Source organism: Barbatula barbatula, assembly GCF_947034865.1.
Source record: "Barbatula barbatula genome assembly, chromosome: 14".
Lineage (NCBI taxonomy): Eukaryota > Metazoa > Chordata > Actinopteri > Cypriniformes > Nemacheilidae > Barbatula > Barbatula barbatula.
Genome location: NC_136777.1, coordinates 14,027,094 through 14,052,586, shown reverse-complemented (window position 1 = coordinate 14,052,586; position 25,493 = coordinate 14,027,094). Strand labels below are relative to the sequence as shown.

The window sequence follows — 25,493 nt, the reverse complement described above, 5'->3', positions numbered from 1 at the left end:
CCGCTTGGCTTATTGGTGATCAATGACATGCTGTTTTGTATGTGAGTGTTCGTTTTTATGTTGCTTACATAAATATAAAACATGGAGTCAAAATATAAACATTTTTTCTGAGTTTTTGTAATGTTTTAAATGCACAAATGATTATTGTCATTACAATCCATACCATTAGTCACCCTGGGATTTACCTGACATTCCCTGACTTTCCTGCTGGGTAATGCATTACTTTTTTTCCTGTACCTACCACTTAATTTGCATTTGTTTCCTCCTATGTTTGTGAGGTACTGTTGTATAGAATGGCCTATTTGACTGGAAAATATGCTCTAAACAAAACATCGATGATAGTGGTGTCATATTGACAAACGTTAAGTAGTAAAAACAGACGAGTTCTAGTCATTGGAGAGTAATGTTCAAAACTTTTCACACATCAAATATATATGGCATTTTATTTTGTAAGCGTGTCCCCTAAGACTCAACCATCCTCACAATAACTTTAAAAGATAAGGAGCAAAAATACATTTCGTCCATTTTTATCAGCAGGATTAAAGATGGTACACCACAGATAATGGAGCCCAAACAAACTGCTGATGAGTAACGCATTTAAAAAAGTGTTAAGCAACTCCCTGCTCAGAGTAACACTTTTACAATCCCAGAGGGACTAAAATATCTGACGTGCATAACAAGCGCAGTATAAGTGATTCAAGTATTAAGAGAAGCCAATGATTAGTGCTTGTTATAGGATTTTATTGCATGTGCATTTAACATGTTTAAAATGCATACTACTAAAATAAATACTTTAAAACTTGTAGCGGCTCATCAAAGAACAAATGCATGAGAAAGTTCACACAGACTGTTGGTTAAGTTTATCACGATGGTTATCAAGATCACAACCTCACATTTCCGTGTAGTATGTGAGAACGCTGTGGCATTTGTCGTTTTAAATGTTTGTATGAGTCAGTTAGAGAGAGAGAGAGAGAGAGAGAGAGAACAGGAACCAGTGTTTTTTTAGACTCTTCTTAAAAGGTCCATAGGAGGAAGAACTGTTCTCCAGTCCAGCTAAAATGCCCAACTACACAGTGACTGTTGCCACTGGCACACAGTGGTTTGCTGGAACAGATGACTACATTTACCTGACCATGGTGGGATCTGAACACTGCAGTGAGAGAACTCTCCTGGATAAACCCCTCTATAATGATTTTGAGAGAGGAGCGGTAAGATATTTTGTACTGTTTATTTAGGTCTTGGTAAAGAACAGATTATTGCATGAAATACATCCGTGTCTTCTACTTGCACTTTTAATCTTAGGCATTTATTCTTGTATGGCTGTTGTTGAATACATTTGTCCAAAAGATGTGTAAACCACAAGTGGTGCAGTGATTCTTCTGAAATGGGGCAAAATAGACTATAAAACTCTATAGTGCTGAAAAAGATAGTATGCAAGGTATTAGGTTAAATAAATTGAATCTGTAATAAAGTTGTTCACCATGTTTGGATATTGGTGCTAAATTAATTGTTTGCCTGCCTCAAATAATGTGTCAACACCATTTAGGAAAACAATGTGGACTGTTATGTCAAATAGTTATTATCAAACAAGAAAATCATCTGGGGTTGACAATAATTTTTACTTTAGCACAGATGTATCACAAAAACAGCAGCCATTTTCTGTTTCAGTTGGTGGAAGCTTCTCTGTAATGATTATGTTCATTCAGGAGGAGAGTTGAATTTATTACTGCTTGATTTCAAAATGTTATCAAAATGGCATGTAATATAAATGTCAATATACATTCATTATAGACTGGTCCAGAAGCATTTTTGGTTTCATTTTTTTATATAATTTTACATATATTTTTTAATCTTAGATATATTCATTTAACATTTTGATTCCGTTTGAAATGTTCTGTTGGTTGTATTTTGTTCAAACTCCAAAGTTCCCCTCGACCAGGGTTGGACAGCGTTGTTTACATTTCCCAAAGTGGCCTATAAAGAAAATATGTTTATACAAAGAACAGTGTGCGTATTTCAAAAAGAAATGTAGTCATTTTCAAAACAAGCTAAATTGTGAGTCTGCCCACAAGGTCTGAGTATGATAAGTTCAAAGACATTGCCTGCTCTGTATCTAACCCACTCCCCCAACGCACTGTAAGGTGGATTCATATGACGTCAGTGTCTCAGAGGACCTGGGTGAAATCGAGCTGATCAAAATTGAAAAGAAGAAATACTGGATGCACGATGATTGGTACTGCAAATACATCACGGTCAAAACACCACACGGGGATTACATTGAGTTTCCTTGCTTCCGCTGGTTTGTGGATGACAATGAGGTGATCCTCAGAGACGGCAGGGGTATGTTCTGATGAACCAGCTTTATCCATTTACACATAGCAACATCTAAATCATATTTTTCAGATCATATTTATGCTTCAGTGCTTGCTTTCTAGCTCGATTGCCACAGCAAGATAAGACCAGGACCGTGAAGCAGCACAGACGCAAAGAGCTGGAACAGAGACAGAAAGCATACAGGTTTGATGCAACTTGTGGCAAGAGCTTAACAAGTGACTTCCTCGTATAATGCATGTGATTTTATCATGTATTGAAGAGTAACAGATAATGAGTGCGTTAGATTTTTAGCTTGACCCATTAAACACATGCTTTTAATCCAAAATAGCCAATTACATTAGTTATCTGCATTGGACTAACCTTAAGGGACAGTTCACCCAAAAAAAGAAAAAATAACGTTCATCATTTATCCACCCTCATATTATTCCACATCTGTATGACGTTCTTCTGCAGAACACAAAAGACGATATTTTGATGAATGTTGGTAACCAAATTATATTGGCCCCATTGACTCCCATTGTGTGTCTACCACTAATATTGTGTTCTTCAAAAAATGACTCAAGGGTGAATAAATAATGACAGAATTTGTATTTAAATGAATGCTATGATTTTGATTTGAAGTGACTTAAGTGTGGATATAATGCAAACTGGCTTTGTTGTGCTTGATGTTGAAGATGGAAGGAATGGCACCCTGGCTTCCCTATGAGCATCGATGCCAAAGCCCACAGCGAGCTTCCACGCGACATTCAGTTCGACAGCGAGAAAGGGGTCGACTTTGTTCTCAACTACAGCAAAGCGTGAGATTTGTTTTGAAATGGCTTTGCATTCCTTTATTTGTATGACATATTGCTTATTGCTTATTGCTCCCTGAATTCTTTGTAAGTCGCTTTGGATAAAAGCGTCTGCTAAATGACTAAATGTAAATGCAAATCTCATTATTGTTATCTTCTGACTATTCCATAGAGACTGTGTTTGTGCTCATTCATATTTGCATGCATCAAAAATAACTTTGTTTGCATCTACTTGCATGTACTGTACCTTTTTCGAAATGGAAACACGCACTGTTCTCGTGGTATTCGAAATGTCCACAGGACTTGACCAATTGTGTCATTTCGTGCCGAAGTTTTTGTGACTGTTAAAAAGGGGAAATTGCAGAGTTCAGAAGACTGTGGTGTTGACATAAATAGTTTGAGTGTCTTTCTAAAAAGTGTGCACTTCTATTATTTTAAATAAAAAGATGATAATGCAATTTTTTTCATTGAAATTGTACAGTCTTGTCTGTATATATTTTGAGTGTAATGCAATATAATAAATGGTCTATATTTAACTGTATTCTATTCTTTAGGATAGAGAACCTCTGTGTAAATCAATTCATGCACATGTTTCAGTCCTCATGGACGGATTTTGCTGATTTTGAGCGAATTTTTATGAGAATAAAGAACACAATATCAGGTTTGGATTTATTTCTTGAATTAGCTGTCAGCATATTTTGGGCAGATCGTTCCAACAATTGTTTTTTATCTATATGTGATGAAGAATTGCTTGACATTACCCTCACATTTCATAGCTACAAACATCCTATTTGTAATATAATGTTGCATTGTGTTCATTCATATTTCTCTACGTTATTTGATGAAACTAAAAGAAAAGTTAAATGTGTCTTTATGCCCAATCCACAGAATATGTGATGGAGCATTGGAAGGAGGATTTCATGTTTGGATACCAGTTCCTGAATGGGTGTAATCCTGTGGTCATCACAAAATGCACTGAGATACCAGACAAGTTTCCAGTCACACATAAGCTTTTGGAGGACAGCCTGGAGAGAGGTCTCACTCTTGAAGAAGAGCTCAAGGTACCCCTTTTAAAGGGGTCGTGTCACACGGCTAAAACTAATATTATCGTTTGTTTTAGATGTAATGCAATGTGTATACATGATTTATCTGACATAGATTTGTGGGGGTGTGGTTACACGAGGCGTTTCAGGCATGTCTATTTTTTAAGGCAGAAACAATTTTTTCTTTAAAGCAAAGCACATCTCTTAAGTAATAGCAATCACCTATTTTTTATTTCTTTTTTTATGGTTGATACTTTAGTTTTGCCTATATATCAAATTTGTCTTGATTTTCAGGCAGGAAACATCTTCATTGCTGACTATGAGGTATTAAATGGAGTGACACCCAATTCTACGGACCCATGCACTCTTCAGTATTTGGCTGCCCCCATCTGCCTGTTGTACAAGAACGGTCATAACAAAATCATGCCAATTGCAATTCAGGTATCTGTACTATGCAAAACACGAGGATGGTGTGAATGAAACAATACCAATAATTATAATACGGTATCTTAATCTGTTTTTGTAATAACATTTCTGATCATACAGAATTTTGAAATTGACCTTTATTTCATTCACACAGTTGGGTCAAACTCCAGGGAATGATAGCCCAATATTCCTCCCGAGTGATGATCAGTATGACTGGATGCTGGCCAAGATCTGGGTGAGATCTTCAGACTTCCACGTACACCAGACAGTCACGCATCTCCTTAGGACGCATCTGATATCCGAGGTCTTTGGTATAGCCATGTACAGACAACTACCTGCAGTTCACCCTGTTTTTAAGGTAATTTAACGTTCATGATCATGTCCATAATATTCACTGTATGCTTTTCTAAAGGGAAATACTTTGCTCCTCTAGTTGCTGCTGCCTCACATCCGTTTCACAATTGCTATTAACACCAAAGCTCGTGAGCAACTCATCTGTGAGTGTGGACTATTTGACAAGGTAAACAAATCTGACGTTCTTCAAACTCCTTTACCTGTCATCACCATTAGATCTCAGGAAGCAATGTAGGTTATATATTTGATGTGTGTGGATATGCCATAGGCTAATGGCACGGGTGGAGGAGGCCATGTAGAACTGGTCCAGAAGTCAATGAAGACCTTCACCTACAAGTCCCTGTGTTTCCCAGAGGCCATAAAAGCTCGTGGCATGGAAAACAAGGAGGAACTGCCGACCTACTTCTACAGAGATGATGGCTGCAGAGTCTGGGAGGCTGTGACAAAGTATATCTCATTCTGTCTGAGAAGCTTTAATCAAAGGGAGATTGTGACCATTTTCTGACCCACATGTCGTTTCAAACCTGTATGACTTTCTTTGTTCTGCAGAACACAAAAGAATATATTTTAAAGAACTTTTGTAAACATTATGTGGACACAAAACCACATTTCTCAAAACTCCTTCTATTGTGTTACACAGAAGAAGGTCACAGAGTTTTAGAATGACATGAGGATGCAAGTAAAGGATGCAAGAGTTTTTTATTTTTGGGAGAACTATCCCTTTAAACCCAGAATCCAAACTGAAAGTAAAAATGAAGGATATTGAAAGAATTATTTTTATTACTTTTTTTAAAGACTTTTTGTAGGATGTGAATGATTCAACATCTTCAATGATAACTCATCAATGATTATGTGTTAATAATTTTCTATTGATTTATTGTCCTCACAGCTTTGCGACAGATATGGTGAACATCTACTACGACAGTGATGACACAGTTCAGGAAGATGTTGAGGTTCAAGCGTTTGTTAAAGATGTTTGCAGCTTTGGGATGCAGGATTTTGACTTTTGTGGTAGGTATAATAAAAGAAAATCCAATATTTTTATGACATCAGGAACTCTCGGATTAACCCAATTGTCTCAAACATTTCTCCTTAAATGGTAGTTGGCAAAGTTGCCTGTTTTATCACATGTTTGGAATATTAAACTTAAACATTGGGTGGCTAACTAGTATATTGAATGCACACTCCAGTATAAATAAAAGGCACACGTGTAGCACGTCCTGATGTCTGATCTCAGAATGAAAACTGTAATGATGAAATGTTACTTTTTGCAGAGTTTCCCAAAACTTTACAAACCAAAGAGCAGCTAGCGGAGTATCTTACCGTGGTAATATTCACTGCCTCTGCACACCATGCTGCGGTTAACTTTGGTCAGGTGAGTTGATACAGATGTTGTTGTAAACGCTGTACTGAAATGTCATTCCTACATATTATTTTTTATAAAGCCTCCTCTTTCATCCAATTTTGAACTTTAACTAAAACGGTGACTTCTCCAGTATGACTGGTGTTCGTGGATTCCTAATTCCCCTCCAACTATGCGAAAGCCTCCTCCAACAAAAAAGGGAGAGGTGGATCTGAAGTACATAGTGGAGAGTCTGCCTGATCGCGGCCGCTCCTGCTGGCATCTGGGAGCCGTGTGGGCCCTCAGTCAGTTTCAAGAAAATGAGGTGGGATATTCATATGGTATATGATTCATTACCGTTTATAAATATAAATTTATGTTCGAATTCATGCTGTTTTGAGGAAATACATGTTTAAAGTCAGACTGGTATTGAGGACACACTGCTTGCTTGTGCTATATGTAAATAATGAGGAATCAAGGCATTATCATACTGATCAATGTTATTTTTACAGCTGTTTTTAGGCATGTATAATGATGAGCATTTCATTGAGAAACCTGCGAAGGAGGCCATGGTGAAATTTCGCAAGAATCTTGCAGAAGTGACCAAAGTCATCAAGAACCGAAATGAGGGCAAGAGGCTTCCATACTACTATCTGTCTCCAGACCGAATCCCAAACAGTGTGGCTGTCTGACACATGAGGGTTAGATGCTTTAGCAGAGTTGTATAGAGAGTCAGGATTCATTCATGATTCAACAAGAATAATTTGTATGCATCATCTCTCTTTTTCCTATTTAAATACAGGTGCATGGTTCATATACTTTTTATTTTAAATAAAAATAGTCTTTGTAACTTTTAACTTTAATAAATGATCGGATAATAATTGCTCTACCTATAAAATGACGTATACCCTTCTTTTTAATGCCTCTTTTTTTAGTACATCACATCAAATTATTATGTATGTTCTGTTTTATAACACTTACTTTTCATGATTCAATCACCTAATTCTTTTCTCGAATGTATATATATCCGGAATACAGAACCATGTGTTAAATGCTGGGGGAAGGAAATAAGAAGGGTTGCAAATGTCGAAGAAGGAAACAAAATACATTTCATAATATTGTAGCCCAAATTTTAAAATGTTAAATAAACTGCTATAAATAAAACCACAATGTTTTGTGTAAGAATAATGATTTCTTATGAATAAATAAGTTGCGTAGGCTACTTTACTCTTTAAACAGAAAAAAAGGTTTTGCAATAGATTTTTTTCTCCAGTTGTATACCGTGTACTTGAGTACATGTGGTTTCCCATTTCCTTTTTCTGTGGTTTATTTAACTCCGTTAAATGAATATAAGAAAAATGTCACATAATAATGCTATAATCTTTTCATTGCTTGCTTAGAATTTTACTTAACAAGCAAGACCAATAATATGTATGTATTACACGTAGAACAAAGATAACTGTAATGCCTATGAAAAGCAGAACCTTGTTTTATACATGATCATTTGGGCAATGTACCATAATATCCAAAAATAAATGATGATTTTAGAAAGCCCTTGGAAATGTTTAGCTGTCGAAAGTGGTAGGGAGGAAGTTCCGCATCCGTGTAAATGGGAAGAACAAATCTTACATCATCTCCTCAACCTTGTGGTTTTCCTACACAAAGAAGCTGGTGGGTACTTTTCCTTTGTGGCTTTTACCCCAAAATAGCTATTGCTATTGCATGCTTGATAAACTAGATATGGATTCAGACCTATTCCCTTCTGACATTTATAAACAACACAATTTGTGCAAATGGAAATGTGCATAACCCAGAATATCAAATAAACAAATGTGTATTACTATAATCGATTATATAAAGGCTACCTACAGTGTAATTGGAATTAAACTAATTCATAATTTTTTCTGGTAAAAATTTATATTATTAATCCATTTTAGTTATCCATAAGGATATTGTAAAATAGCCTAAAATTCATGACGTGAAACGTAAGCTGTTCTGAGATCGGTCAGCGCGCTCCCGTGACGAGCGCGTCTCAGTCAGGTGACTGGAATCAGCTGACTCTCCGCAGACGGAACATGGCGGAACTCTTAAGGGAAGAGGAAGAAGTAATGCCGAGACGACTGACAGCGATCAGCTTCACTTGCACACTGCTGCTCTCCTCAGATATGAAGTGAAGACAATACTAGAGAGGATCATTTATAAACAAGGTAAATCAATGCGCTGCAGAAGTCAGAATAGATTCAGTTTGCTGCTAGCGCATCAGCTAACCTTGCATGACAGCAACTACCATACACCGTATTAATGGTGAAATCACTACAAAGCAAATAAATCAATGCAACTCGGTGTTAAATGCGTTTGCGATGTGAGAAATTATGAAGTAGAGCATCTGACACAGTTGTACCAATTTTTAATATCAATATTTAATGGATAAATAGTTAGTGTACTTAGACTTTTATTTTATATACGTCTGGCAGTAAACACATGAGAAGTCTCAATTCAATTCAATTTGATAGATATAGCACTTTTCACAATGTGCATTGTTCCAAAGCAGCTTTACAGGGGAAAATTGAAACCTTAAAACACTAAAAAGGTCAATCACACTACATGGTGTTTTATATAACAAGTTAAATTATTCTAGTAAATAATATCTGATAAATGCAGTCTCCCGGGCGTTTAGCATATTTTGCATTTAAGTAAATGCTTTGCTGAAAAGATGCGTCTTTAATCTAGATTTAAATTGGGCGAGTGTGTCTGACCCTCGAATAGTATCAGTAAGGCTATTCCAGAGGGGCTACGTATGAGAAAGCTCGACCCCCTTCGGTGGATTTAGTTATTCTAGGTCCTGAGTTTTGAGATCTTAGAGAGAGTGATTGGTTTTAGTGTGATAGAAGCTCTGTTAGGTAGGTAGGGGCTAAACCCTTTAAAGCTTTATAAGTGATAAAAAGAACTTTAAAGTCAATACAATACTTAATAGGTAGCCAGTGAAGGGTTGATAACATTGGGGTTATTTGATCGTATTTTCTGGACCTGGTAAGAACACTCTTAGACAAAGTCTTTTCATTAAGCATCAAAAGTCATAAGTTATACTGGTCTTTAAAGTGACATGGTTAATTTCATATTTATGAGTTTCATTTGCAGTGCATTTTCACTGGTGATATATGAATGAATCTGTGGCATTGCTCCGATTTGACCAGGATGTCTAATTATATGGAGAATGGTCCCAGTACTCATAATGGGGAGACTGAGCAGGTGTGGGAGAGACCCTGGACACTGGAAGAGATGAGGAAGAACAGCTCAAGCTGGTCACTGGCAGCAGATTCAGGGGTATGAAGTCCTAAAGCGGAATGCATTCATAATTCATTTCATACTGTATTAACTTCTGTGTGACTCCCAGTAAAGATTTTCGATAAAGACCTTTTTGTGTTATCTGTGCAGCTACTACATTTCCTGCAAGACTTCTCTCAAAGGATGCTGTCCAAGACTCATGACATTGAGAAGCAGTTGGACGGTCTTATTCGGGACACTAAAGCCACAGACAGCTGCCTACACACAGTGTTTAATGACTTTCTTATGCTGTCCAACACACAGTTCATTGAAAACGTACGCCAGTTCTTTTCTTTTCATGACTAAATATGAAAATTAAATTACAATCACTTTGTATATGGATGTGCAAAGCTTATTTTGACATTTACAGAAATTAATGGCAGTTAAGTTGCTGAGGCCTAGCTTTTCGTAAGCTTTCATATTTAGGTCCTGAGCTTGAACTTCAGTTTCAACTGAAGCCATGTGATCATTTGTGGAAGAGTTCAAATTAGTTTAACAGCTTAATAGATATTCACACATTTCGAAGGCCACGAGCTGTCCATCTTCCTTAAAATAATGCTCGGAACTTGTTAGTGAGCATTCACACCTTATTCTAGGTGGGATCAGATAACTGCTTCAAGCTAAAATGAGTGTGTAATGAAAATCATCAAATAGAATCACATAATGTAGTATTGGATGTAATGTGTGATGTTTTGATCAGAGAGTTTATGATGAGGAGGTTGAAGAGTCTGCTCCAAAACCTGAAACAATGGAGAAACAGCCTGAGCAGGTACGTTTTTTTACTGTATTTTCATTATGTGATGCATCAGATAATCTCATAAAAAGCATTTTTCTGAAGGAAAAGACAAGAGAGCAGAAAGAGGCTGAACTTATTCCCAAAGTCCAGGAGGCGGTGAACTACGGTCTGAAGGTTCTGGAATCTGCTTTCGAGCAGCTTGACATTAAAGCAGGAAACTCTGAGTCTGAGGATGAGGAGGCAACGGAGAAAGTAGAGCCCATATTGGAAGCAAAAGTAAAATATTATTGAATCCTTATTAGACAATAACAATCTATTTCATGGCTTGGCTAAAGGCTGAAGTGTCTTGCTATGTTTCTGTGTAAAGGACCTGTATGTGGACAGGCCTTTGCCGTACTTGATTGGTTCTCAAGCATTTATGGATCAGGATGATGTTGGCCTGGGAGATCTCTCCAGTGATGGTGACCCACTACGTTTCACTATATTCCTATTCATAATGTTCAGGATAAAAAAACAGACTTCTTGTTTTTAACTCATGTTTGTTGTCATTATGTTTAGAAATGTCTATTGGCAGTGACAGAGACAGTGTCATTGAGAGTGAGGATGAGGACACTGATGAGGTGAGAGATGATGATGTTGTATATTATATACACATATATATGCATTTTAAAGAAATAAAGCTTGCATTAAAAAAATATTAATTTGATCAGACTTTAATCCGATGATATTTATTTTTCAGTTTTTTAGCAACCAACATTATAATAAATAAAAAGCAAAGATTCTCTTAATATTTGTTTATGTGCAATTTTCCCCTTGGATTCTATGGCAAAAGCAGTCAGATGAAGATTTTGACCAGGACGATGAAGTCCATCGGCACTTAAAGAAAGTAAGAGATTAATATTTTGGTAAAAAATTGGTAAGTAAAGTATGTGAGTAAGATTTCTGTTCAGGTTTAATTATTAAAGGCAATAATAATTTTCTTTAAAGATGGGGTTTGCCAATAGAAAAATAAAACGATGACTAAAAAAGATTAGTCAGATTTACATAATCTTTATTGTAATAATTTGGCCAATTTTATAACACTTTTAAACATTCGTTTACATCCAGCATACTTTTATTTTATATTTACACACAGCACATGTGTGGATTCAATCTATATTTTACTTCACAAACATCCTGCTTGTCGTATAGAAACCTTCCGTTGTCAGTGATGATGATGCTGATGAAGAGAATGAAGATGATGAAGATTCAGACATATTTGGAGGGTCTGATAAAGATGAAGACGAGCTCAGAAAGGTTAATATCCTTCTTTCTAACCACAAAGAATTGGAAACATAGAGAATTGTAATCCGATTTAAATTTGTAGGCTGAAAGTTCACACCTTATCTTGTGTTTTTTTCAGGACTCTGGCCTGCCATCATTTGCAGATGAACTAGCAGCCAGAATTAAGGGAGAAACTCCAAGCAAACAAGAGGCTGATCGCACATGTAAAGTCAAAGAACATACAATTAATGATTCTGTTTTTTTACTTCAAACATTTCCATCTTTATTTTCAGTTTGTTTTCTTTGTCATGTGCATGCACTTCTTTTTTATTTCCTAAGCCATGTCATCAGGCCCATCCGTCTCTCAGAAGAAGAGTAAAACAAAGAAAGAAACAAAACCTCAGGGTATGAGCAACTCTGTGTTCACTTCAATTATCAGAAGCGTATATCTTGCCATATGTTGCAGTTTGCATGTAAACATAAATATTTAAAGTTTGCATATTTAATGTGAAAATATTGACAGATTGACAATATTGTTCTCATCAAACCAACTTCACTGTTTATTTTTTTTCCTTTCTGGTTTCTAGCATGATTGGACTAGTTTTGCTTAACAAACAAAGTAATGTCATGCATTGGGTTTTGTGTATATATTATTACAGCGGAGGATGATCAGGATGAAATGTTCAAACCACCAAAAATGGACGATGAAGAGTATTCTCCATTTGGAGGCAAGGGTGGGCTGTTTAGTGGAGGCAGGGGATTATTTGATGATGATGAGGTTGGTTTGATAAATATTTTTGTTAATTATATCAATCACAGACGTCTGTGGTAATAGATCAGATAAAAATAATTGTTTTGTTTCTCAGGGAGATCTGTTCTCTGATGCACCCAAAACAGAGCATGCTGAGTGGGAACAGACTGCAAAGCGAACAACAGGTATGATTTACTAGAAGTAACAGTCTGTTCAACCAGCCGTTATAATAGCGTTCACACCAAACGCGGTAAATCGCGCTATTCGTGTGTAGTTGGACGCTTGAACATTTTGAGTTTACTCGCATCATTCGCGTGTGAAATTCTCTTCGTTACATACACGGTTTCGCGTCATGGGCTTCTGCCGCTCGCTCACCGCCCTACTACAGCAAGCTCCTGATTGGTTAACGTGGTGCGTATTTTTCGCCAAAGTTTAGATTTTTTGAACTCGCACAAATCACGCGAACACTCAATTCGCGCCATGCGCGTCATTAGCACCAATGGCACCGCAAGTAGGTCATGGCGTCTTTGCATTGACATAACATGTAAATCACTCGCGCTTAACACTTCATTTACGTTTGGTGTGAACACTCTATAAGGAGTAGTAATCCTGCACAAAGACGCATAACCTGCCTTCTTTCTCCACACTCGTAAACTCTGGATTGGAGGTTCCCCTTACTGCGTGACCTTTCCAACGTGATAATGTAGAATGAAGTTGTGGACACGCAAACATGGAGGCACTCCGAGGCAGAGCAAGCTATATATTTATGCTTAAAAAGTACTTTTTTTTTCATTTTCTTGAAAAATGACTTGTCATTTGCTAGACAACACCCTCATTCATTGGCGGGTGTCATGTAGGGCCTTTTGAAGCTGCAATGAAACTGATTATTGGACCATAACCAACAGCCCCCCGTTGAAGTCCGTAATATGGTGTAGAACCCTGGAAAGCTTTCCTCATAAGCCTCAATTTGTTTTCCACAGAAGATATAAACACTTGTATGACATGTGGGTGGGTGAATTTACATGAAATTTGAAAGTGAACTACTCCTTAAACAAACTTTGTCAGTATATCCATTGTGCATTTCTTTCCAATATTTAATGTTAACGCATATCAATTGTGTTACATTATTCTTACATTACAATGTTATAGTAAAAAAAGAAATGTAGGACAGTTTTGCTGTTTATGCTGTGTATGATGATATAGGTGCCTATAAAGGAAAGTGATTCTGTTGTACTTTATTGTACGTTATCAGATGGATGATGTTGAAACGTAAAATAATCTACATAAATCATCATGCTTCTTGTTTTTTGTTTTCTAGAACCCCAAAAAACTAAGAAAATCCCCACTGCTGCTGTTTCCATCTTTCCCGGTGAGTGTTGTCTGTGCTATAGTTGCATACTACTACACCAGGGGTTTCCAAAGTAGGATCACAGGGCTGCGAGGAAGTGAAAAATAAAACCATGGAAATAAAAACCATCCGCCTTAGGAATTTCCTCCCCCTCGATCGTGACCCCTGAGGAGATTACGTCACTTTAGCAACCACATTAGGTTTGGTGCAGCAAGTCCATTTACAGCATCATGTTAAACGGTCCCATGTGCACGCAGATTTTCAGGCTTTAAGTTTAGGATATTCTTATTTGTCGAAATGAAACGTTGATTAATATCGACCAAAGGCAACGCAGGGAGGCCGGCGGAGGAGGGCGGAGAAGCACCGCAGTCAGAAAGCCATCTACCTCATGTACGAAAAGAGGAACATCCATCAACACACGAATCAGTTCGGTGAAATTCGACCGTCTGTAATAATAGTTCATAGTTTACATATAACAAGTAATGTAATGAGAAAATTACTGTAAAATAGTATTATGTTAGACTGTGCTCTTTTGGGTTGTCATCATGCGCATTTGCGCGCAACATTTGTATACTTTAACCATCTCCGAGGATAGTGGGGGTCTCGAGTCACTGGCCCTGTATTTTGGGGGTCGCGGCCTGAAAAGTTTGGGAACCCCTGTACTACACTGTTTTACATAGATTGTGAATGTAGATTCTAATGAGGGAAGTAATTTTCATGTCTGCCTGTTTGGTACACCAAACGATTCAGATTCTTTAGAGAGCAAAGATGATAAAAGCCCAGTGAGGCCTAAAGTACAAGCAGCTCCAAAACTTTCCCCAGCTGGGGGTGGACTCTTTGATGATGACGATGATGGAGATGATTTCTTCACCGGGAAGACTCTTACAAAATCCACCCCTGGTAAATGTCTATTTTCATCATGTCTTTATGATTGTCATTAAGAGAAACTGAAAGTATTTTATTCATCTTTCGGGTTCAGCTGGAAAAGAGAAGCAAATGCCAAAAAAGACAGTGGACTTGTTTGGGGAGGCTGAGGAAGAGGAGGATGATGATGGCTCTATGTTTAGTGGGAAATCCAGTGCAATTCTTCCCCAGCATGACAAAAGAGAAGATGGAGAGGAGGAAACCCGTCATCCTGAGAAAAAGGTCTTGTTTAATTTTTGTATTCTTGCCATCTGCGTACAGTATTGAGTATTGACTGTATTGACTGGACTTGCTTGCAGCCCCCTGCTGGTGCCATTTCAATGTTCGGGCCTGGCACAAAAAATATACTAGTGGAGGGACTGAAGAAACGCAAGCCTTCAACCAGTGAGGAGTCCACCAAATCTGAAGAGGTATAACTCTCTCTTCGTCTCTCTCCTTCTTTCTGCTCTGTACGAATGTATTAATATGAATATATATTGCTTTTGCATCGGTTTCTTTTAGAATGTACCTCCACCTGAAGCAGTCAAATCTTTACATGTTCTGGAGGAATCAGGGAAGGTCCAAAGCAAGGGTTTATTTTCAGATGAGGAAGACTCCCAGGTATAGCACAGTTCAACATCTTCTTCCTTCAGCTCCGGTTTTTACAGTTTTCTTATGATTACAATTAGGGCTCATCATTTGTTTGATATATTGAATAGTCACAAGTCGCCGCGTCATATTTGTCACTGTATTTGCATTTGCTATAACTGTCACATTTTTTGTTTTCATAAAGGTATTCCCAAATGCTACTAAAAGTAAATCAAAGCCAGCAAACCAGAATAAACCCAGTAAAACTCCGCTCTCAATATTTGATGATGAAGATGAAGAGGTGAGAGACTCCTGAATTGAAATACTTTTGTTTTAATCTGCGCTGTTCATCAGTAACAGCCTATTTGGATCTTTTAGGACCTTTTTTCATCAGCAACAAAGTCCAAATCGGTTGAGGTAAAAAAACAATCCCAACAACCCAAGAAACCTGTATCCAGCACCCTGTTTAGCGATGATCAGGTATTTGTGTTGTGTATATTCATATTAGTGTCCAAAACAGTAAAAATGCAGTTTCTAAGTACATGATTGTTGTAGATTTGTGTGCTATGCTTATGTTTGCACTTAAGACAAAACTGTAGAATGTCGATTTTGGTAAAAGCAAAGGAATCATATCTGTCTGTTTCAGGATCAGTGGATGAGCATAAAATCCAGCAAAGAAAGTCCAGAGGTAAAGCCGGGTGGAATGAAGTCAAGCGTTAGCGCCCCCTCCAGGCTACCTAGTGTCAAAGCTCCACAAAAAGATGGTCTTTTTGTGGAGAATGAGGATGATGATCTGTTTGCAGCCACAAAGGAATCAAGGTTTGTGAATCTGTGACCAGTAGAAAAACGAAACTGGTGAAATTAATTTTGTTGTAAGGCACAATTCCTTGTAAATGTTTTTTTTATTTTTCCTCGCAGTAAGAAGTCGTCTCAGAGAGCGTCTCTACGGTTTGAGGATGAAGATGATGACGAAGACAAAGAACCGCTTTTTGGATTTAAACCACCAACGAACAAAGCTTCATCTGAATCTAAAGTAAGCTCTTTACTAAACCAGGAAAGCTTCAATATAACAACACACACTTTGCTTTATTGACCAGTAGCTAAGAACAACAGCGTGTAGTTGTTTTGTTATGTGTTTGTGTTTCTGTATTTCAGGCATCTGGTGCTCCCTCCCTGTTTGAATCTACAGAAGAAGACATTCTGCCCATCGTAGCATCTGCCAAGACGGCAGACGAGAAGAAGCCTGTGGAATCGGTTCCATCCTCTGATAACAACACTGAGATAAAGAAGAAGCCAGCAGGAGCAGTTAGTCTTTTTGGTGGAATTGACATTTTAGGAAGCAAGCAAGATACAAGGAAGGTGAGCGAGATCGTTTTCAAATGAATTCAGAAAAAGAGTCGAGACCAAGACTAGTCCGAATTTTGTCCTCTGTAAAGACAGAAATGTTTTGTTTTAAACTTCTAATAAGCGCTTGAAGGATTACATGTCTGTACTTTCTGCCTGTTCTACGGAAACTGAATAATCAGGAAGTGCTTTCTGATGGCGAGGATCTATACAAGGAGGGTCCACCGCCAATGGACAGTAAGGGGGCCAGGACTAAAAAAACAGCTCTGAGTCTATTTGATGATGATGATGACGACGATGATGAAGATGAGAATTCTGGTGAAATACTGTCTTCTAAAACCTCCAAACCTGCAGAAAAGAGTACACTAATGGTTAGTTAGTTGTTTTAAATATATTCAGTTTTTGTGTTAGAGTGTAGATTTGTATGAGTTTAATATATTAAAGGGGTTCAATCGCTGTGCTTTGTTAAGGACCATGGGTCCCATATCAAGAGCACAGGTGTGTTTCAAGATGAGGAGCTTCTGTTCAGTCACACACAACAGAGGGACAACGATCCGGATGTGGATCTCTTCTCATCATCTGCTAAAGCAGCTGTGAGTTCCATCACACGCAAAACTAAATTTGCGATCTGAGACGTGATTACGTTTCTGGACTGTTGTGTGAAGTTTTTTTTCACTTTTTGGTGACAACATGAATGAAAAGTATTTATTTGAATCTATAGTTAAAAAGAAATGAATTAATTTACGCAGGTGTCGTCTCAGAGCTCAGTAAAACCTGTTGCCCCAATGCTGTTCGGAGAGGATGAAGATGATGATGATCTCTTCAGTTCATCTAAACCTAAAGCTGCTCCGGTACTGTTTGTTTCAAACTTGAGAATTAAAAGTGAATTCAACTGTGCTGGTTCTCAATTAGTGTCAAAAATGTGTGTTTTTCGCAAGAAAAAAGAACATTTAGGCAGCTACAGAAATAATAAGGAGATATATCCCATGTGAATTGCTCTTGACTTATAATAAACAACTCTAGGATGTTTAGGTGCGAATTCATTTGTCACCAGATAGAGGTCGAATAACACAAATGCCAACATGGACAGGTTGTGTGACATGCCCTCATCCTTCAAAACCATGAACAAAACTACTGAGAAATGTTAAAACCAAGATTCGGTTGCCAGATTTGGTTCTTATTATAAAATACGTGTGTTGAAATAACCAGTTGAGAACCACAGATTTTTGTTTGGGGTTTTTTGCAAAGTGAACTATACTGATATTTTATATCTATAAATGATTTACAATCTAGAAAGTAGCAGAGAAGCACAGCAAACTTAAAAAAGATGAAGTCAACAAACCAACATTGACATCAAACAAGGTATATTTATCAAACATTTTCATTTACTACATAATTACTAAACTAGCAAAATAAACACACTACTTTTTAAACACATATGGTTTTAGCTCACATAAAACCTACTTGACATACATTTTTGCTCCCTATTAATAAGAATATAGTTTTTTATTATTGGTTGCCTTGAATATAATTGATATTATTTAATTGCACAGGAGCCTACAAGCCCTCTAAAACCTAAAAAAACCTCCTCAAGGATCGGAGAACTTCAAGTAACTTATTTTTTCTAAATACAGTATCTCTTCTCTTTTTATCTTCCAACAATGGAGCTTTTTAACTCTTGCATGACTCTGATATTTCTACAGGGCGAAACACACGCCGAATGCATGTTATCTCTTAAAACACATCAGCCTGCACACAATATTTCCTGACGTGTTAACATTTTCACATTATATTCGGGCATATCAGAATGCCTGTATCTCTGCCTTAATATTGTCTGTCTTTGTGCCAGTGCTGCAAATAATGTCTAAATGATCGGAAAACACTCATGCAGGACTCTACATCTGACATTTTGCTCATCCTTAATCTCAGCTTCTGTCTGTATTGATTTAAGTTGTGAAACAAATGTGAAGACCTGTCTGTTTTCTTTCAGGCTAGCTTAGCTGTCAACCCTGCCAGGCTTCTGCCAGGCACTGTTCCACGGATTCCGGGAGCTGTCGCTGCAGTCCCTGGACTGTCCTCTTCCCTTCCTGCATCTGCCAGGCCTGCTGATACCATCCTTGATCGTCAGACCTCCAGTGAGAGTGGCCTAAGCTTTGACTCACCGGTTCAGGTCAACACGCTTGAGAATGCTAACAAGGTAGGTCAGACAGGAGTGTTTCTAAACCCTATTTACGGAGACACAATTAATTTATTTCTTCGGTCTTCAGAGTCGCACTAAAGGTGCAGGGAGACGGAGACCTCAGACGAGAGCAGCAAGACATCTGGCAGCACAGGAGTCTGAAGAGGCGATTGGGGAAAGCCAATATGAGAAGTCAGACATGGCCTCTTCGCTCCCTCCATTGAACCCTGTTTCACCGCGACCTTCAGCACTCACTATACCTGTCGCCACCCCTGTCGCAGCCAGGATTCCAGATGGAGCAGTCAGGCCGAAGAAACGTCTCGGTGACCTATTTGATTCTGATGATCTCTTTGCCACCGCGCCCTTGACAAAGCCTCCTCCCTCCTCAAAACACAAAACAAAGCCTCCCGAGGAAGGCCACAAGGAAGCGAAGACAGAAGCCATCATAGCCTCAAAGACAGACCAGACGTCATCTATTTTTGACAGTCATGGGGATGATCTTTTTGCCACGGTGAAACAGAAGCCTGTGCAGAAGGCCAAACCAATGTCCTTCCTAGAAGACGACGATGATGATATCTTTGGAGCAGGAAAAAGTACAGAAAAATCTAAAATGGAGATCAGCACTACAAAACCTGACATTTTTCAGGTGATAATCCTTTTTTGATTCACTTGCGTGATATGCTAATGTTCGGTTTTCACTTTAATCATTTCGTTTTTACAGGATGAAGTGGAAGAACATTCCAAACCCCGGAAGAAACCGAAGGAAGTGTCTCTGGATGCAAGTCTGTTTGATGATGACATCGACATTTTTGCTGACTTAACTACCACCACAAAGCCAAAGGAGAAGAAAGCGAAGAAGAAAGTGGAGACAAAATCAATATTTGACGATGACATGGGTTAGTTATCTTTGCCAAACACTGTTCCCTTTCTATGTAGCGTGATGTGATTCTTCGCATTTGCTATGAAATGAAAAGTGCTACTCTGCAAAACACATATCAGACCTTTTTTTATATTCCCATAGATGACATTTTCTCAGCTGCAACTCCGAAACCGACCGTAAAGCCGCCCCCCAAGTCTAAGAAGAACCAGGATCCCAGCACGGCTGCGGAAACAGGCCACGATATTTTTGATGATCCCTTGAACGTGTTTGGGGGAAACTAAGCCCTACTTCATAACCGTTTTCTTCTAACTGTGTAGCAAAGTTCACGGACTAAAAGAATGTAGACATATTCTAACACTGTTTGTTAATAGTATAAACTAAAATGAGTAGCTTTTAGAAAAAACAAAACTAGAATAAAGGATCATATGTCTGTTAATGTCGAATGGCATCTGTAAGTCATTTAAATGGTAAATGATGTTGCTGACATGAACTGGCGTTGATGCGCAGCGGTTTTATGTCTCTTTCATCAGCACTTTAAATACGAGATTAGTTTAAAACTATGTTTTGATCGAGACTGGACACATTTCTCATCCGTAGGGTTTAATTTTCCAATGTAGTGCCAATTCTATGCCCAACGTAAGTGCTCCGTCTTCTGTCGTTGATGTTTTTATAGCTTGAGCTTACGTTTCTCATGCCGCATGTCAAATGATTTTTGGAAACTAAAGGAAATATATTTTATGAAATGTATGAGTGTTGAGGTCTTCATTGAAATTCACACACTTGACGAAGAAACGGCTGTTTTTCTGCTTTTCATAATGTGTCGTATTTAAAATCTTTCAAGCTTGTAATCTTACACGCATTTAACATGTTCACTGTTTTGTATTATTGTCCGAAACGTAAAGTCCCTTGTAGGCAGTCAATTGTTTGACGCTGCCAGGGTGAACATTCGGGAGACGGAGGGAGGGGCCGAGCGTGTTGTCCCGCCCACCGCTTATTGCGATTGGACGAAGAAGGATCTTGTTTTAACAACGGCTACTATAATTCGTTCTGCTCACAGTCGATCAAGAGCATCGCAAGAGGCTGGCTCTGTCCCCATCACGCGTATATATATATATATATATATATGGTTTTAATGGCCTTTGAGCTGCTTGACATGCGAACAAAAGCAATTGCTCGTGGTTCGAAAAATAAGAAAACGTTTCACACTTCATGAACTGCAAAGGTGGAGGAGGAGGAACTCGTGAATCGACGGCATCCGTGAGTAGTTCGCTGGACTGTCTCTGCTAAAACAACTAGCCACCAAAAGAGATTTAAAGCATCATGTATAGTTAGTTTTTGTACTTATACAGTAAGGTAACTGTCGAGGATCGAACGCGTTCACCTTTAAAGGGAGAGCCTTTACCTTTTGGGGTGTGTGAGGGCTGGGACATCAGATCCAGGTGTCGCTCACAGCCGATCTCATGATACTAAGTTAAGACGATGACACCGGAGGATTGTTTACAAGAAAAAGTGACAAAGCTTTTTTTAAATATCCAAACGATGTCAATTTATGGTTTGTACAAAATGTATTGCGTTTCGACATAAGAATTGTTGGATTTTAAATGGAAAGTGTGTAACGTCAGACTCATTGGGCATGTTGTGCATAATTCAGCGCAAAAGTGTGTGAATTTTAAGGGATTTTTAAACAAAAAGTAATTCTTGTGTTGTATAATGGTTACGCTTTCGTTCATTAACATAAGATGACGCATTAGCTAAACAATGAACAACATACCGCGTTTATTAATCTTTGTTTATGTTGGTTATTAACTTATCAAATACAGCTTTTGGTTTTAACTATTTATTACATAACTAAATGATCAAACCAACCTCTTCCAAAATGTGTACATCAGGAGTTGACAAATATAGCGCATTGTGTCCTATGGTGTGGCACAGTATAAATACAGTAAACACTATTATGTATATTTATAGAATGTTTAAAATAGCAGAATAGCAATTATTATTATTTTACCACCAAATGAACTAGAAGTATTGTTTGGTGTTTGTTCATGTTAACTCATTTTAACAAACAAACTCTTATTGTAAAGTGTTAGCGTAACATTTGACGTGCATGCTCTTATTTGGTATTTGTTGTCTTCTTGTTGGTATAACCTCATAGATTTGAAAGCTCTTTGTCCTGTCTCTTGTCCACAGCCTCAAGCTTCATGCATGATGTGTTCGTGCTGTGACAGAGGTGGGATCACAGCCGTCACTCCCCCACCTTGGACAGGGTTCATTGTTGTCTCGTCCTGAGCCTTGCTGGCCTCCCCGTGCAGAAATGACCGACAAGAGAAACCCACCTTTTTTCAATGATGACAATTTAGGTGTGGTGCGCTACGAGCTGTTCATTGAAACTCTGACAGGCACCTGCTTCCAGCTGCGCGTGTCACACTTTGAACAGGTCATCTCGGTCAAGGCCAAGATTAAGAGACTGGAGGGTATGTGGCCGCTTTTGACCTTAAGGATGTTGCAGCCTCACAGCTGTTCTGATACTGTGTAACTGGGAGATTTCACTTTCAACATGCTTGAAATACTGCTTGCATACAAGTGTGGTCTTGCATTGTAAGCAGGTTTTGATGCTTAGAGGGAAGTTAAGGCCACCTGATACACCTCTAAAGCTGTCGTAAAACGTATATACACACTAAAAAATGATGGGTTAAAAATAACCCAACATGGGTTATTTTATAACCAAACCGCTGGGTCACTATTGCACCAGACCAACAGTAGTTAATTTGACCCAGCAAGATGGGTTGGTTATTTTTAACCCAACAGATGAGTTAAATATTCTACCCAAATGCTGGGTCAAATTAACTACAATGCTGGGTTGATTCAACTACATATTTGTTATATAGTGTACCCAAATGCTGGGTCAAATTAACCCATATGCCAGATAATTCTAACACATTACAGTACAATTTAAGAAAATAAATTGCAGTAGACTACCCATAGCTATAAAACTGTTAAACTACAAACCTAGAGCAGAATACATGCTATATTTATGCATATATTATGCAATAAAAAATACAAAAACAAAACAACAATGGAATCTTAGAAAACATTTATTATATTACATTAATTAATATCAACAATAGCGTTAATATCACTTAGGTAGAAAACATTCTTATCAAAACAATAATTATGAATGAACTGGCTTAACATTCAACATGCCAACAGTCAACTCTCTTGAACAAATTCACGAAATTCAAAGTCTAAGTTGCTATTGAGAGCCATTAGCTCTACTTGCAAGCAAGTATTCTACTTTGAATAAACTTGACTAATTTAGACTCCCCTCCTGGGATTTCATATATTATCGTCTGTATGAATTGCCAGACATGTTCACACTGCTTCGGGTATTTAAATGTCAAAGACAAAGAATGGCTTGAAGCAGACATCAATGTCCTGAAGCAGTGCTACTTGTTCCAGGGCCTGTCCAGCTATTATCACAAAGACCTGAAATTCACCATGATCATTGCCAAGTGTCAGGATGTGGGGGTATGGTTTACATGCCTTGGCCTCATGGAGGTACTCCACCATGTTTATTCCAGGCTAAAAAAGAAAGAATACAAAAGAGCAAGTGAGAGAGTGCGAGTGAGTAAGGACCAAATGTTTACCGACTACTATAGAATAATTCAAATATAGACATTGTGAGGACCATTTTCCTGGTCCTCACTAGAGAAATTATTGTTTTATTATAAAGTCTAGTTAGCTTGGAATTTAATTTGGAAAAGATTCAGTGCATCTCTAATTCAAAACGTTGATCTGTATCATATGTTCTCAATTGACCTAAAAAGCCATAAATCTATTGATGATCTATCATTACAATAAACATGATCAGAAAATCTGACTATCCTATCTGGCTGATAGGCAGCCGAGTTAGGTGGTCAGATAGGTGGGCTATATAATACTGTCAGGCTATATTTGATGCCTGTCCACAAAAGTATAGTAAAACAAACCTGGATATGCATGTGTGTGTGGACACGTTCTTAAGCCTCATCTAAAAGAAGAAAACTCTCCTCATCAATCCCCTCCTCTGAAAGACAAAAATAGAAAACATAAAGACATCTTTGTTTTTACAACAGTGGAGTACAAAACAAAAATGTATGGGTAATTAAATGGAAGATATAGCAATAATCATGCATATTCCATCATTTGTTACTACAAAATAGAATGAAGCACTGAAAGCCTACAAAAGACATGTGCCCTATTCATATATTGGAGTGTACTTTGACACATTACATGGAAGCTATTGAAAAAGAGGAAATTATATTTAATAAGAATTAATGTCTGAAAAGGGCTTGAGTAGCAATGCAGACTTGATATGCTGTGGATGGGAAAACAAATATTTCTTACCTTTAAATTTGTCGACAAGGTCTGTCAGCTGCCACTCTGTCAAAATGTTAATGACAAAGCTGTCCATTGATCTGAAACAAACACAAAAAGAGCTTAAGCAAAAATACAATTGCTATTGTATTAACTATTCAGATGTCACTATGCAAAAGCAATGCAGACTAGCAGCAAAATGTAACCCAATGTGAAGATAACAGCCATTTTATTTAGCATCACAAAATATAGAGAAAACAGTCCTCTCTTTCTCCTTATACAATTCATATGACAAATTGCATGCATGTATATTGTCTATGTTTTTACTTCACAAGAATATTTGTGGCTACAGCAGTGGTTCCCATACTTTTTATTTTATATTTCTTAACCCCTCACTCAAGTGGCCCTTGTCGTTTGCCAGGCCCCCATTTTAAATAAGAATTTGTTCTTATCTATTGTCGGTCAAATTACGTTAACTACATTAACGTAACTTAAATAAATGCACATAAATGCATTAAGTCAGACATACCAGGTTATCTCACCGTTTTTTTACATACTTTAATCAGTCAAACACTGTGTTATGCCTTCACATGAAAAGCTTCAGTAAAAAAGCGCGCTCATTTATAGCTAGTTAAAATAATATAACTAGCAAAGCAACTAACTGAGAGCATGTTGGCTAGTAAACTAGTTAACTGCCTAATCACCTGGCTAGCTTGAAACCAGCTGGCAAATTAGACTGTGAGCTCAATAAACATCCCCATGGGCATTATGAACTTGTTTAATTAATTCATTAATATAATTCAGAGCAAACGGATAAGCTGTAACGTTAGGCTATCCATGATAATGGCTAAATGGCTACGTTGTTAGCCAAACCAAAGCCTCGACAATATAAAGATACTACTTTAACAGGTAACGCAACACAGACAATGTGAATAGTATAAGTTACACAAACCTTTTATTATTTATTTGCCTCGCTGGATGATCAGTCAGGTTTTCTGCTGTGACGAGCACTCGGTGTGTGGACTCTGGAGACGATGTGATGACGTTCGAAGCACAAACAACCCAAGTGCTGGGTCAACCGATGTATGTTGGGTTGATTGATTTTAACTCAACGCATGAGTTGCACAAAATAACCCAATATTATATAAATATAACCCAACTGTTGATATAAATAACCCATAATGGGTAAACCATTTCATAAACCAGCGGTTGGGTAGATTAAATAACCCAGCATTTTTTAGTGTGTATAGTTCAATAAGAGATTGAATAGTTGTACTTCATTTGACACGCTGCAAAAAAATAGACAGATTGCCGCAGAAGTTTTATGAAAAGAAAGTTACAAAATATATAATAGTTTATTCACATTCATGTCATTCAAAACCCTAATATGACTCTTTTATTTATTTTTTGAGAAATGTCAGCGGTTTTGTGTCCATACAATGGAAGTCAATGGGGTCCATTGTTGTTTGGTCCGGCTTTCTTCAAAATATCTTCGCTTTTGTTCTGCAGAAGAAAGTCACACAGGTTTGGA

At 37.7% G+C, this 25,493-nt stretch overlaps 2 protein-coding genes and 1 long non-coding RNA gene across 4 annotated transcripts; 2 read left to right on the top strand and 1 right to left on the bottom strand.

The window, feature by feature from the left end:
- The first annotated feature begins 948 nt into the window (after window positions 1-948).
- On the top strand, window positions 949-7,523 carry alox5a (arachidonate 5-lipoxygenase a). The gene is made up of 14 exons (XM_079472351.1): window positions 949-1,208; window positions 2,142-2,340; window positions 2,436-2,517; window positions 3,009-3,131; window positions 3,680-3,786; window positions 4,014-4,186; window positions 4,463-4,609; window positions 4,749-4,952; window positions 5,028-5,114; window positions 5,217-5,395; window positions 5,838-5,959; window positions 6,223-6,323; window positions 6,445-6,615; window positions 6,803-7,523. Exons 1-14 carry the CDS (start codon window positions 1,059-1,061, stop codon window positions 6,980-6,982), a joined length of 2,025 nt encoding a protein of 674 aa, XP_079328477.1. The 5' UTR covers window positions 949-1,058; the 3' UTR covers window positions 6,983-7,523.
- A 790-nt stretch (window positions 7,524-8,313) lies between these two features.
- Window positions 8,314-20,392, top strand: washc2c (WASH complex subunit 2C). 2 transcript variants are annotated; one of them, XM_079472427.1, is made up of 32 exons: window positions 8,314-8,497; window positions 9,485-9,614; window positions 9,726-9,890; window positions 10,315-10,383; window positions 10,453-10,626; window positions 10,718-10,811; window positions 10,909-10,970; window positions 11,183-11,236; window positions 11,542-11,646; window positions 11,753-11,837; window positions 11,953-12,018; window positions 12,273-12,391; window positions 12,480-12,549; window positions 13,683-13,733; window positions 14,463-14,612; window positions 14,692-14,858; window positions 14,936-15,046; window positions 15,138-15,236; window positions 15,409-15,504; window positions 15,582-15,683; window positions 15,850-16,022; window positions 16,122-16,236; window positions 16,359-16,562; window positions 16,730-16,918; window positions 17,018-17,140; window positions 17,297-17,398; window positions 17,841-17,909; window positions 18,101-18,157; window positions 18,538-18,744; window positions 18,815-19,372; window positions 19,448-19,622; window positions 19,748-20,392. In XM_079472427.1, the coding sequence occupies exons 2-32, from the start codon at window positions 9,486-9,488 to the stop codon at window positions 19,885-19,887; spliced, it is 4,080 nt and encodes a 1,359-aa protein (XP_079328553.1). In that variant the 5' UTR covers window positions 8,314-8,497; window position 9,485; the 3' UTR covers window positions 19,888-20,392. The 2 variants fall into 2 exon arrangements, with proteins under 2 accessions (XP_079328553.1, XP_079328554.1); XM_079472428.1 differs by having other exon boundaries at window positions 8,325-8,497; window positions 11,186-11,236.
- Window positions 20,393-22,685: 2,293 nt separating this feature from the next.
- LOC306904109 lies at window positions 22,686-25,038 on the bottom strand. Its single transcript, XR_013787605.1, has 4 exons — window positions 24,915-25,038; window positions 23,993-24,063; window positions 23,596-23,672; window positions 22,686-23,188 (listed from the first exon to the last, which is right to left on the bottom strand). It is a non-coding gene; the product is annotated as an uncharacterized lncRNA (long non-coding RNA).
- Window positions 25,039-25,493: the final 455 nt, after the last annotated feature.

Excerpts from the sequence above, each read along its gene's own strand:
- alox5a (XM_079472351.1), top strand. The coding sequence starts at position 1,059 with ATGCCCAACTACACAGTGACTGTTGCCACTGGCACACAGTGGTTTGCT. Across the intron at positions 2,341-2,435 it reads GATCCTCAGAGACGGCAGGG|CTCGATTGCCACAGCAAGAT; the intron begins GTATGTTCTGAT and ends CTTGCTTTCTAG. Across the intron at positions 3,132-3,679 it reads GTTCTCAACTACAGCAAAGC|GATAGAGAACCTCTGTGTAA; the intron begins GTGAGATTTGTT and ends TCTATTCTTTAG.
- washc2c (XM_079472427.1), top strand. The coding sequence starts at position 9,486 with ATGTCTAATTATATGGAGAATGGTCCCAGTACTCATAATGGGGAGACT. Across the intron at positions 12,550-13,682 it reads GACTGCAAAGCGAACAACAG|AACCCCAAAAAACTAAGAAA; the intron begins GTATGATTTACT and ends TTTGTTTTCTAG. Across the intron at positions 13,734-14,462 it reads TGCTGTTTCCATCTTTCCCG|ATTCTTTAGAGAGCAAAGAT; the intron begins GTGAGTGTTGTC and ends CAAACGATTCAG.